The 14,682-nt window shown below is 45.9% G+C and overlaps 1 protein-coding gene across 2 annotated transcripts in view; it reads right to left on the reverse strand.

The window, feature by feature from the left end:
• The window catches only part of SPATA6 (spermatogenesis associated 6), a 121,406-nt gene that overhangs the window by 62,993 nt on the left and 43,731 nt on the right, over positions 1–14,682 (reverse strand). For both annotated transcript variants that reach the window (XM_030206967.1, XM_030206968.1), the window contains 2 exons: positions 12,325–12,415; positions 1,706–1,746 (listed from right to left, as the gene is read on the reverse strand). In XM_030206967.1, the coding sequence (XP_030062827.1) occupies positions 1,706–1,746; positions 12,325–12,415 (132 nt within the window). The remainder of the gene's footprint in view (positions 1–1,705; positions 1,747–12,324; positions 12,416–14,682) is intronic.

The raw sequence follows: 14,682 nt of genomic DNA on the forward strand, positions 1-14,682 counted from the left end.
TTAACCTTCCATTACCCCAGGTACAAAACTTAAATTGTGTGTCCACTAGGGACAGGGAAAAGGAAAACACTTCTATGTAATACATAAACTACTTTGGATATACCACAGAAAGGCAGTATCAAAAATTCTCAAAAACATAAGCCTAAGCAGGGTCTACCAAATAAGGGGAAAATGTCTTTATTTGCTAGACTGACCCCATTCAGTACATCTCAGGATGCACCACACAGGGGCAGGAGCCATCGTTTTGCAAGACGGCCAGCACTGAGACAGGATTGAGTGGGCATTGCCCCTGCCTCTGTCAAGGTATGAGGGTCTGGGAAGTTGAGGACTGCCACTAGACATCAGGGAATTTTTTATTAATCAGGAGCATGGGGTCAGGTTGATAGGAGGGAAGGGGTACCACTAGACAGCAGAGTGCGGCAGAAAGCTATTGGGAGGGGGCAGATAGGTCAGGTTGGGAGGAAGGAAGGGGTGCTGCTAGACACCCATTCCTCTCTAAAAAGCCTTGTACACTGCCCCAGACCTCGTGAAAATTTTCCTACAATGTACGCTCCAGAGGCGTAAGCAGACCTCAAATTTTGGATGGGCCAGTGGGCAAATTGGGTGGGCACAGCTCCCTCTCCTTCTTGCTGCAACTGGTGGTACTGTCCACGCGCTGCCGCCGCCCCACCCCTTTGTGCATGCTCGGTTCTCATGCATGCGTGAAGAACTGAGTGTGTGGCAGGGGAAGGCCAGCGTGACAGCAGCGTGTAGACATTGACGTCAACTGGGAAAAGTAGGAAAGGGAGTTTTTCTTGCTGCCAGAGGACCCCTGCAGCTGGTGAGGCTTGGGGATACCCAGCAGCCAATAACAAGCGTGCAAGAATTTTGGGTAGTCCTAAGCCCAAAGTAAGTGGGCCCAGGCCCACCCGGGCCCACCCATGGCTAAGCATGCTGGTACGCTCATCAGGATTGACTGTTTAATTCTATGCATTGCAGCAGAATGCTTAATGGCTTCATTACCATGTATTTTAATTTTAATGGAGCGTGTGGCCAAGGTTTCTACATGAGTTAACACCCGCACTCAATCCCTCTCTACGTTGCTCGGCAAATACACCCAGCGGTAACCCTGTAATTAGGCTCACAGTAGCTTTTCTGCACCGACCTCAAAGGAAGAGTGCAACAGAAACTTCTCCAAGTTGTGTGCATCTAAAGACTGATATATTTATCCAAAATATATTCAATCAGATTTGTTGATACAGTATAGAATTATGCCATTCTTTTAACAAACATGTTCATTTATCATGGGCTCGTTATTCAAAACTATTTAACCGGCCAGTAACGGCTCCTGGGCAGTTAAATAGCATTTTAGCACCTAACTGCAGATATTCAGCGGGAGATAAATGGTTAATCCCCAGCTGAATATTCACGGTTAGCAGCTAGACATAGCCGGTTACGCGTGGATATTTAGCACCAAACCGGTTTAGCGGTTAAAATGGCTGCATAAATAGCAGGGCCTATCTTTAATTGCTAAGCACTTAACCGGCTAGCGATGAATATCGGCTTCACCGGTTTAAGTTGCCACGGTCAAAAATGAAACCAGATATTCAATGCCGGTTGCCGGAAAAAGGCCAACATTGAATATCCAGGTTCAATGCCGGTGGCAGACAGAAAAAGCGTATGTTTTTTCTGACATATTCACCAGGCTTAATCTTCTAATACTTACTTTGGGTCTCTTCGCGCTATAGCTGCCAAGAAGGGAAGGATCTGAAAAAGAAAATTATTTTCTAGTAAGGACATTCAGTGCTATAAGGAGGTAGCTCTGAAGCCCTGAGGGCATCTTGTCCCCGAGGGCCTGCATCACAGTTTGATAAGGTAAACTTTCCATGAGGTTTTCTTTTTGGAAACCCAGAGACCAGCCATACTGTGAGAAAAGGCGTAGCTAGGTGGGTCGCCCAAATGGACTGTCGACGGAAACGGCTCCTATTTTTTCACGCGATCTGTCACGTGAAAAATAGGCGCCGGCGCTGTCAGCAGTCTGCTCTCCACTCCCTCTGACGCTTCGGTCTAAGGAGGTTAGGGCTTTTCAGCTTGGAGAAGAGACGGCTGAGGGGAGATATGATAGAGGTATATAAAATAATGAGTGGAGTGGAACAGGTGGATGTGAAGATTCTGTTCACGCTTTCCAAAAATACTAGGACTAGGGGGCATGCGATGAAACTACAGTGTAGTAAATTTAAAACAAATCGGAGAAAATTTTTCTTCACCCAACACGTAATTAAACTCTGGAATTTGTTGCCGGAGAACGTGGTGAAGGCAGTTAGCTTGGCAGAGTTTAAAAAGGGGTTAGGCGGTTTCCTAAAGGACAAGTCCATAAACCACTACTAAATGGACTTGGGAAAAATCCACAATTCCAGGAATAACATGTATAGAATGTTTGTACGTTTGGGAAGCTCGCCAGGTGCCCTTGGCCTGGATTGGCCGCTGTCATGGACAGGATGCTGGGCTCGATGGACCCTTGGTCTTTTCCCAGTGTGGCATTACTTATGTACTTATGTAAAATGACCGGTTAGTATCAAAATGCAAGCTGGCTATGACAGGGGCATTCTGTGGTTTTTGGGGGTGGAGTCCAGTTAGGTTCCAATTTTCAGAGCTAACCGGCCAGCGTTAGTGCATAAATAGGACGACATAATTAGCTGTCCTATTTTTGAGTGTTAACTGAGGATGCACTCACCGGATTTTAAAAAAACGGATATTTAACATCAACAACCGGATATGGCCCTGCATTGAATATTCGGTTTTAACGCCGACGTCAGACATCAACAGTGCTGTCCGCCACTGGCTGAATATTGGGGGGTGGGCAGGCGTCCAAATCTGTGCTCTAAGATAGTATTCTACAATGGCATCTGGGCACCAAGATTCTTTTATAAAATAGAGCCTAAGTTGGCGTTTGGGTGCCAACAGTCACACCACGTAAAAGGCAGGTGCAAATGTTAATGCCTAAATATTGGCACCCAGGCGCCCAAGCATGTGACCTGTCCATGCCCTGCCCATGTCCCACCCACACGCGGGCCCCCTTTAGAGTAATGTGCTAAAGTACTTAGGGGTCCTTTTAGAAAGGCACGCTAGCGTTTTTTGGCGCGCGCTAAATGCTAGAGACGCCCATATATTCCTATGGGCATCTCTAAGCTAACGTTCAATAAAAACACTACCAGGCCTTTCTAAAAGATCACGTTTGGCCTCACCACCTGATATTCAGCGCTATTTACCAGCTAGGAACGGCTCCCGGCCGGTTCAATAACCTTAAGCTGGCTAAGTGCTAATATTCAGCATGAGATAGTCGGTTAGTGCCAATATTTATCGGCTGACCGGCTAAGTTTAACAGATACATAAGTACCTAAATATTGCCATACTGGAAAAGACCAAAGGTCCATCGAGCCCAGCATCCTGTTTCCAACAGTGGCCAATCCAAGTCACAAATACCTGGCAAGATCCCAAAAAAGTACAAAACATTTTATACTGCTAATCCCCAGAAATAGTGGATTTTCCCCAAGTCCATTTAATAACGGTCTATGGAGTTTTCCTTTAGAAAGCCATCCAAACCTTTTTTTAAACTCCGCTAAGCTAACCGCCTTTACCACATTCTCTGGCAACAAATTCCAGAGTTTAATTACACGTTGATTGAAGAAAATTTTTGTCCGATTCGTTTTAAATTTACTACATTGTAGCTTCATCGCATGCCCCCTAGTCCTAGTATTTTTGGAAAGCGTGAGTGAACAGACGCTTCACATCTACCCATTCAACTCCACTCATTACAGATAGACCCCCATAAACAACAGGACTATCTTTGGCCGCTATAACTTAGTCGGTCAGCCGATGAAAATCAGCTTAGCCAGCTCTGTGCATAGCAGCCAAAAAAAACCCCAGAAATTCAATGCCAGTCACTGGTTGGGGTCTGAATATCGGCCCCTAATAGAATAGTGTCTAAATGCAGTTAGAGGACTAACTGTCATTTAACCCCATTTGGGCATGTAACTTGTGACACGCTATATAGAATTAGGGGACTAGGAGGTAATTGCATAACGGGCCACCTAGTTTCAGGTGTCAGGAAGGTACAGACATGGAGCTATTATAATATAAATGACTCGTTATACAACACCAATTAGTGAAGAAGTAAGCCTTATGATTTGATGCCATAAGTACATAAGTGTTGCCATACTGAGACAAACCGAAGGTCCATCAAGTCCAGTATCCTGTTTCCAACAGTGGCCAATCCAGGTCACAAGTACCTGGCAAGATCCCAAAACAGTACAGTACATGCTTATCCCAGAAATAAGCAGTGGATTTTCCCCAGGTCCATTTTAATATAAGACTTATGGACTTTTCTTTTAGGAAGCTATCCAAACCTTTTTTTTAAACCCTGCTATGCTAACTGCTTTTACCACATTCTCTGGCAACGAATTCCACAGTTTAATTGTACATTGAGTGAAGAAATATTTTGTCTGATTCGTTTTAAATTTACTACTGGGCATGTGCATAGCCGGGGTTTTGGCAGAATGCACAGGTCGGCACACAAATTATGCAGTTCTATCACTTGTGTGTGCTCATACTAATATCTAAGCGTGGGCATTTACACCAGCTACACAGCTTGTAGAAGTGATCATGCCTTAATGTATACATATTTTCAGCCATTTGCCTATTTGTCTTTATAATGGGCACCCTGTTATCAAATTAATCTCTTACAGTGCAATTTTCAAAGCCGTTTTCACACACAGACTGTATTAAAAGTCACGTGAGCAAAAGCGTTGCCAGGAAGTGTTTAGGTCAGGGAAAGAAAAAGAACATTTTCAAATTTGCATATATTAATTTCAAATTAGAAAGCAGATGTGAATGTACTCAAGTGCTTTGGGCTTCAGCAAAATGTCAAAGTTGTATTATGAAGACATTTTCACTCTGAAATCTGGTGCAATATCCAGGGGTTAATTTACTTGGGGAGTTGGGGTCCCTTTTACTAAACAACGATAAGTCCTAATGTATCGCATGAAAAACGTGAGAGTTTTGAGGTATTTTGCCTGTTTGCATACGCTAACCCAAGCGTTATTTTTCCAAAATATTTTTCCAGGGGGCATGTCACAGGCGGAGAATGGGTGTGGAATCATTAACCAGCTAGTTCATTAGCATTGGCGTATACTAACCGGTTTAATGCTGAGTTAACACAGGAGCGCTTATGCCTCCTAAAAAGGAGAAAGTGAATGCTCCCAAGTTAACTTTTTGCAGGTGCACCATGCTAATGGCAACATTAGCACACAGCCTCCCCCCCCCCAAAAAAAAGAGGGGCACTTTTACTAAGCCATGTAAGCGTCTATCCAGCTTATTTTCGAAAGAGAAGGCCGGCCATCTCTCAAGTCCGGCGAAATCGGCATAATCGAAAGCCGATTTTGGCCGGCCTCAACTGCAGTCCGTCGCGGAGCCGGCCAAACTTCAAGGGGGCGTGTTGGCAGGGTACAGAAGGTGGGACGGGGGCGTACTTAAGAGATGGCCGGCTTCGCCCGATAATGGAAAAAAGAAGGCTGGCTCTGATGACCACTTCGCCGGCTTCACTTGGTCCATTTATTTTTAGGACCAAGTCTCAAAAAAGTGCCCCAACTGACCAGATGACCACCGGAGGGAATAAGGGATCACCTCCCCTTACTCCCCTAGTGGTCACCAACCCCCCCCCCCACCCCAAAAAAATATTTTAAAAACATTTTTTGCCAGCCTCAAATGTCATACCCAACTCCATCACAGCAGTATGCAGGTCCCTGGAGCAGTTTTTAGTGGGTGCAGTGCACTTCAGGCAGGCGGACCCAGGCCCATCCCCCCACCTGTTACACTTGTGGTGGTAAATGGGAGCCCTCCAAACCCCTTCCAAACCCACTGAACCCACATGTAGGTGCCCCCCTTCATCCCTAAGGGCTATAGTAGTGGTGTAGAGTTGTGGGTAGTGGGTTTTGGGGGGGATTTGGGGGGCTCAGTACACAAGGTAAGGGAGGTATGCACCTGGGAGCAATTTTTGAAGTCCACTGCAGTGCCCCCTAGGGTGCCCGGTTGGTGTCCTGGCATGTCAGGGGGACCAGTGCACTACAAATGCTGGCCCCTCCCACAACCAAATGCCTTGGATTTGGCCGGGTTTGAGATGGCCGGCATCGGTTTCCATTATCGGCGAAAACCGATGCCGGCCATCTCAAACCCAGCCATCTCTGATATTTGGCCGGCCCGAACCGTATTATCGAAACAAAAGATGGCCGGCCATCTTTTTCGATAATATGGTTCAGGACCGCTGTTTGTGGTGGCGGCCATATAGATGGCCGGCGCCATTCGATTATGCCCTCCACGTGTGCCCAATGCACACCAAAATGGAGTTACTGCATGGCTACCGTGTGGCTCTTAAGTAATTTCATTTTTGCCACGCTTCTGATATGCACGGCCAAATAATAATTTTTATTTTCAGACACGCGTATTGGATGCATGCCAAGTGGCATTTGACGCGCATAGGTCATTATCGCTCAATTACCAAGTGAGACTTTACCACTAGGTCAATGGGTGGCGGTAAGGTCGCAGATTCAAAATGGATGCGCGGCAATTTTGATTTTGCTGCATGTCCACTTTCGACAAAAATTTTTAAAAAAGGCCTTTTTACAGGCGCGTTGAAAAATGGATCGGCATGCTCCCAAAATCCAAACTTACACTACCGCAAGCCATTTTTCAGCGCACCTTAGTAAAAGGACCATAGAGTTTAAAAAATGCTGCGTAAAACCTGGGCTTAGCGTGAGGGAAAGTCCTGTGTTAGGACACACTAAGCCCCAATTTTACCGTATTATTAAAAGAGCCTCTTAGTCCCAATGGATAATGTTGTAACAGGTTGTCTAGACCTGTTTTTCACCATTATTTTAGAGAAACATATCCACATGTAAATACCAAATGCTAAAGACGGCTTTACCTATATCTAAAAAAAAAAAAGATAATTCTCTGTACAGGATTGAATACCAAGGTCACAATTTTATTTCTGACTGATATACATCCATAGGATTTCGCCTGGGATAGTGGACTGTTTCCCATGAATGCAAGCGATCTCCGTCGCAACTTTGCAAAGGGCCTAGTGAAAAAAAGACATTGACGCTTCACGAAGATGAACTTATCTTTTTTGTGAACATATTTTCAATGAATTCCACATGAATGAGCTTCTTGCATTGCAACAGCTGATTAATGCAGGATTTTAGCAAATGTTCATATGTAGTACAATATGCTCAAAAGTTTAATATTTGTAAAAGGAGTTTGCAAAACACATTTTTTTTTTGTATTGCTGGCTGACTTGTACATTTCAGGTTGGTACATCAGACTCTAAGAGCCCTGTTCACTAAGGCGCGTTAGAGTTTTTAACATGCCTACAATTAGAGCGTCCACTACAATGAAGGTGTCTATAGGGATATTTAGGTGCGTACATGTTTAATGCGCGTTAAAAACGCTAATGTGCCTATAACGCGGCTTAGTAAACAGGGCCCCTTAGCACCCTTTTACTAAGTTGCATAAGCATCTACGTGCACCCAACATGCGCTGAAATAGAGTTACCGCCTGGCTAGTGCGTGGCTCTTCTGGTAATTTCATTTTTGGCGCGTGCCCAATACACGCGTCCAAAAATTACTTTGTGTTTATCGGATGCACACTAAGTGGCACTTGACACGCATAGGTCATTATTGCCCTAATTCCCCTGATTGTCTGTAAAATATGTTAACATGGAGGGGAATAATCAAACAGCGCCGGTGAAATAGATTGCCGGCGATCTATTTTGGCAGCGCCGCAAACATCTGGCCGAACCGTATTATCGAAAAAGATGGCCAGCCATATTTTCTTTTCGATAATACGGTTTGGCCCGGCCAAATTCCAGAGTTTGCCGGGTTTGAGTTGGCCGGTTTTGTTTTTCAGCGATAATGGAAACAAAAAGCGGCCATCTCAACCCCGGCTAAATCCAAGGCATTTGCTTGTGGGAGGAGCCAGCATTCGTAGTGCACTGGTCCCCCTGACTTGCCAAGACACCAACCGGGCGCCCTAGGGGGCACTTCTAATATATATATATATATATATACATACAAATACCTCCCAGGTGCATAGCTCCCTTACCTTGGGTGCTGAGCCCCCCAAATCCCCCCCCCAAAACCCACTCTCCACAATACACCATTACCATAGCCCTTATGGGTGAAAGGGGGCACCTACATGTTGGTAGAGTGAGTTTTGGTGGGGGTTGGAGGGCTCAACACTTACCAATACAAGTGTAACAGGTAGGGGGGGATGGGCCTGGGTCCGCCTGCCTGAAGTCCACTGCAACCAACAAAAACTGTTTCAGGGACCTGTATACTGCTGTCATACAGGCTGGCATACAGGCTGGCAAAAAAGGTTTTTATTTTTATTTTTTTAGTGTGGGAGGGGGTTGGTGACCACTGGGGGCGTTCGGGGAGGTCTGGTCAGTTCAGGCACCTTTTTGAGTCTTGGTCGTAAAAATAAAAGGACCAAGTAAAAGCGGCGAAATACTCATTAACATGAGTTTTTTTTTCCATTATCCGTGAAAGCCGGCCATCTGGTAGCCACGCCCATGCCCGCCCATGTCCCACCTTCGCTACGCTTCCGACACACCCCCTTGAACTTTCGCCGGCTCGGCGACGGGAAAGCGGCGAAGGTGTCAAAAAAGCACCTTTCGATTATACCGATTTCACCGCTTTTGAGAGATCGCCGGCCATCTCCCGATTTATGTCGGAAAACGGCCGGCGATCACTTTCGAAAATGAGCTGGATAGTAACATAGTAAATGACGGCAGATAAAGACCTGTACGGTCCATCCAGTCTGCCCAACAAGATAAACTCATTTTACATGGTATGTGATAATTTATATGTATACCCGAGTTTGAGATAACTGAATGTCTCCATTCTTTCTCTCCCATGTTTGAAAAAAATAAATAAATAAGGGGCCCTTTTAATAAAACCTGGGCTTAGCGGATTCAATATTCAGACTGTGGGAGATAGCCAGGAGGGTCGCTGGACATGGGTGGATGGCAGGGGAGGGGGGTGTCTGGACATAGGTGGATGGCAGGGGAGGACAGGAGGGTCGCTGGACATGGGTGGATGGAGGAGAGAGAAGAAATGCTGGACATGGATGGAGGCGAGGGAAGAGTGAGGAAGGAGATGAGGTGAGGGAAAAGGAAGAGAGAAGAAAAAGTGCACATGGATATAGAAAATAGGCAGAAGCTGGATCCACTGGACAGTCAAGTCTGCGGAGGACCCAGCTTTTACTTACAGATGTAGGGCAAGAAATGAAGAAGAAAGGCGGAAAGTAAAGAAATAAATGGAAAGGAAGCCCTGGAAACGGAGTTAAGAGGACAGATAGCAGCACAATCGGATACTGAGCCAGCATGATCAGAAAAGCAAAGTCACCAGACAACAAAGGTAGAAAAAACTATTTTATTCAGGATTTATTAATTGGAATATGTTAGTTTTTGGAAATGTGCATCTGTGATATTTTTCATGTAAGTTTCAATTTTTGTAGTATTGTTGCATGCTGAGTCTGACTTCTTGAGGTAACTTTCCAGTTCAGTATTTTGCCTTCATGTGTTTTTCAGGTGTGATCAAGGAAAGTACAGTATTCTGCTAGCGTATAGTTTGCAGCCCTTTTTGGTTTTTTTTTTCACTAGGTTGTGCACTGGTGTTTTAGAGCCCGGTGTAATTACAGTTGCCTTTCCACGCCACGCATAAGGTTGTAGCTCGTCCTGTCCTTGGAATTAGTGCTGTTTATGGTTTGTTAAGGTTATGAGTGTGTTTTTGCACACGTTTGTGTATAGTGTTTTGCAGTGGAGAGATTGTGTGTTGGCCTTACTAAGGTGGCACCAAACATCGGAAAGGGTGTAGAGCCTAAATCATGACACACTACCTCTAAAAGGGTGTTTTGTGGCTCTACATGAGAATTGTGATATTATGATCCCTTGCTAGCTTCATATTGTTGACGGTCTGCATTTTCCGTATGGCTGGCATATTGGTGTATAAGGTATTAATTGTGACTATTTTATTTTTACTTATTTTTTTTCTTTGTGTTGTCAGACAATTATGGATGACAGACACAGTCGGAGTCTTCTTGAGTCAGAGAGTTGTGGCATATATTTTAAAACAATTTTAATACCTTGGTGGTCTATATGTTTTTATATTGTACATTATATTTTACATATCACTTTATTTTATTGTATATCTTTTCATTTCATTTTTATTTTATTGCATATATGGGTTACAGAGTAATAGGGGAATTTGAAAGTACTGGATCTTTTCTTAATATTTTTCCTTTATTCTCCTTTGTTATGAGAATTGGAACTACTAATTGTAGTGGACTTGAACTGAATAATTTCTGGGGAGGGGAGGTTTCATGATAGCATTGTGCTTATTATTTCAATCAGTTTTTTTGTACAAGTTTAGCTTCATTTGTCTTTATTTGAAATTTCATAAATAAAAAAATGTTCTAAAAATGGAATAATCTTATCAATGGGGTGGAGCTAGGGTAGGGGCGGGGCTACGGTGGGGGCAGGACTACGGTAGGGCGGGGCTAGGATGGGGCCCCACCAAATTGGTCTGCATAGGGTCCCGCACTTGCTAAGACCGGCCCTGAAGGGGCATTTTAGATATGACGTCTAAGTCCGACTTTGGACGTCCAAAATCCAAATAGGAAAGAAGTTAATTTTCATAAAATGAAAAACGTCTATTTGTTTTCCAAAAATACCACTTCAAACAAGCTTTTTGTGCTTTGTACATTTTTTTAAATCTTTTTTTCGGGGGGAAAAATGTCCAAATGAAAAACAGAGAAAATCAAGCCATTGGGATGTAGGAGGGGGTCCGCATATTTAGTAGACTGGCCCCCCAGACATCCCAGGACAGCAATGAGGCACCCTCAGGGGCGCTGCAGTAGACTTCAAATAAAAGCTCCCTGGTACACATTTTACTGTTGCTCCCTTACCTTGACTGCTGAGCAGGGGCGTATCTGGAATCCGGCGGTAGGGGGGCCAGAGCCAGAGAGGAGGGGCACATTTTTGCCTCCCTCCCCCCCCCCCCGCCGCCGCCGCCGCCGCCGCCTCTCTCCACCCCCCCCCCCGTCAACCCTCCCCCGCTGCTTACCTTTGCCGGCGGGGGGCCCCAACCCCCGCCAGCCGAGGTCTGACCCGCAGTCTTCATATTTCATCTTCCTCCGACTCCTCCATGGCCATGCTGTTACTGTAAGTAATGCTGCTGATTCGTTGAATCCAGTTCGGAGTCTGACGTCGCAGCACGTTGTACGCGTGTACAACGTGCTGCGACGTCAGACTCCGAACTGGATTCAACGAATCAGCAGCGTTACTTACAGCATGGCCACGGAAGAGTCGGAGGAAGACGAAATATGAAGACTGCGGGTCGGACCTCGGCTGGCGGGGGTTGGGGCCCCCGCCAGCAAAAGTAAGCAGCGGGGGAGGGTTGACGGCGGGGAGGGGGCCAGGGCGAAACCTGCAGGCGCCCAGGCCCCTGTGGCCCCATGCAGATACGCCCCTGCTGCTGAGCCCCCTAAAACCCACCCAAAACCCACTACTCCCAACTGTACACCACTACAATAGCGCTTATGGGTTAAGGGGGCACCTATATGTGGGTACAGTGGGTTTCTGGCGAGTTTTGAAGAGCTCATAGTTTCCACCACAAGTGTAACAGGTAGGAGGAGATATGGGTCTGATCCATCTCTCTGCGGTGCACTGCACCTACCACTAGACTACTCCAGGGACCTGTCTGCTGCTGTAATGGGCCTGAGTATAACATCTGAGGCTGGTAAGTAATTTTTTTAACCACTTTTTTGGGAGTGGGAGGGAGGGGCTCAGTGACTACTGGGGGAGTATGGAGAGTTCATCCCCGATTCCCTCCAGCGGTCATTTAGGGCACCTTTTTGTGCCTTATTTGTTATAAAAACAGGTGTAGCCTGAAAACATCTTAGTTTTAGTCCTGGACAGTTTTGTTTTGTTTCGTTATGGGCTGAAAAACATCCAAGTCTTAGGAAAGCCCAAATCCCACCCTTAACACACCCTTGACACACACCACAGACGAACAGCATAGAAAAACCTCCCAAAAAATAGGCTTTGAAAATACCGATTTGGACGCGTTTGTGAGAAATACGTCCAAATGCTGCTTTATGCCACTTTCTAGATGGTTTTTCTCTTTCGAAAATGAGCCCCATAATCTATTCAAGGTTAGTGATGGCGCACAGGTCGAGAAAGAGGAAGCCAGGCAGTAAAAGAGAACCTGGTTTAACAGACAGCCTTACCTTGGTACATCCTGGAGAAGAAGTTTTGCGTACTTTCTTTGGGAGAGCATGAGTAGAGGGGTATGTCAGACACAGAGTTTGACTTTTCAATCTAGAGAAAAAAAAAGACACATTTTGAAGACATGAGATTTGGGAAGTATATATATATTTTTAAAGGCATGTTTCATCCTGTTAAAGATCCTATCTTCGTCACCAGGACTGACTGCTTGCCTGTCTATGCTCAAATTACAGGACATCTATCCATGAGCACAACTGGCTGCAATTTGGGAAAAGTCTTTTAGGGGTCCTTTTACTAAGGTCCGCTGAAAAATGGCCTGCAGTAGTGTAGGCGTGGGTTTTTCAGCACGCCTGCAAAAAAATGCCTTTTTAAAATTTTTGCCGAAAATGGGCTTGCGGCAAAATAAAAATTGATGCGCGTCCATTTTGGGTCTGTGACCTTACCCCCACCAATTGACTTAGTAGTAAGGTCTCTCGCGTTAACCGTGTGGTAATCGTCTGTACGCGCCAAGTCAGAGTTACCACCCGATTTTTGCCGCGCGCCGGAAAATAAAATATATTTTCTGGCGCGCCTAGCGGATGCGCGTGAAAAATGAAATTACAGTATGGGCCACATGGTAGCTGGGCGGTAACTCCAAATTGACGCACGTTGGGCGCGCGTAGGCACTTACGCGGCTTAGTTAAAGGGCCCCTTACTGAGCTGCCATACACCGGTCACGTCATCTACAGAAGCATAGACCCATCCATGATTTACAGAATGGTGGATCCAGAGGCTAAAACATAAAAGGTTAATATTCAAAAATGTCTATCTTGCTTATTTTCGAAAGAGAAGGGCGCCCATCTTCCGACACAAATTGGGAGATGGGCGTCCTTCCCTCAACTGCAGTCCATCATAGCCAAAGTTTAAGGGGGCGTGTCGGGAGCGTAGCGAAGGTAGGAATGGGTGTGGTTAACACATGGAAGCCCTCGGCCGATAATGGAAAAAAGAAGGGCGGCCCTGACGAGCATTTGGCCGACTTTACTTGGTCCATTTATATTCAGGACCAAGCCTCAAAAAGGTGTTCGAACTGACCAGATGACCACCGGAGGGAAATGGGGATAACCTCCCCTTACTCCCCCAGTGGTCACCAACCCCCTCCCACCCAAAATAAAAAAATTATAAAACATTTTTTTGCCAGCCTCAAATGTCATACCCAGCTCCATCACAGCACTATGCAGGTCCCTGGAGCAGTTTTTAGTAGGTACTGTAGTGCACTTCAGGCAGGCGGACCCAGGCCCATCCCCCCCTACCTGTTACACTTGTGGTGGTAAATGGGAGCCCTCCAAAACCCACTGTACCCACATCTAGGTGTCCCCCATTACCCTTTAAGGGCTATGGTAGTGGTGTACAGTTGTGGGGAGTGGGTTTTGGGGGGCTCAGCACCCAAGGTAAGGGAGCTATGTACTTGGGAGCAATTTGTGAAGTCCACTGCAGTTCCTCCTAGGGTGCCGGGTTGGTGTCCTGGCATGTCAGGGAGACCAGTGCACTACAAATGCTGGCTCCTCTCATGACCAAATGGCTTCGATTTGGCCAGGTTTGAGATGGCCGGCCTCGGTTTCCATTATCGGCGAAAACTGAGGCCAGCCATCTCTAAGTCCGGCGATCTCAACATTTAGGTCTACCATCTCTAAGGTTGACCTAAATGTTGAGATTTGGTCGGCCCCAACCGTATTATCGAAACAAAAGATGGCCGCCCATCTTGTTCGATAATACGGTTGGCTCCGCCCCTTCCCGGGGCCGTCCCCGGAGATGGGCGCCCCCGTTCTATTATGCCCCTCCACATGGTCTCAGCAGCACCAACTGCATAAGTACTTATTTTTTAAAAAAAATCCAAAGGAGATATAAGTTTCATCGTTTAGGGGCCCTTTTACTAAGGCATGTAGGCGCCTACGTGCGTACAATGCGCATCAAATTAGAACTACCACCCGGCTACCACGTGTCCCAGGCAATAATTCTAATTTTTATGCGCAGCAGAAAATATTTTTTATTTTCTACAGCATGGCGCTAACCGGGCGGTAATCAGCAGTGTACGCACTCTGACGATTACCACCTAGTTAATACGTGAGACCTTACCGGGAAGTCAATGGGTGGTGGTAAGGCCTCAGGGCCAAAATGGATGCGCGCTAATTTTTATTTTGCCGCATGTCCATTTTGCCCCCCCCCCCCCCAAAGAAAAGGCCTTTTTTGTAGGTGCACTGAAAAATGGACCTGCGCGCATCCCATACACATATCTACACCAGAGCAGGCCATTTTTTGGCACGCTTTAGTAAAAGGACCCTTTAGATCACTAACCCCTGGATTCTATATAGAGCGATGTACGT

This window comes from Microcaecilia unicolor, chromosome 6 (genome assembly GCF_901765095.1).
Source record: "Microcaecilia unicolor chromosome 6, aMicUni1.1, whole genome shotgun sequence".
In the NCBI taxonomy this organism is placed as follows: domain Eukaryota; kingdom Metazoa; phylum Chordata; class Amphibia; order Gymnophiona; family Siphonopidae; genus Microcaecilia; species Microcaecilia unicolor.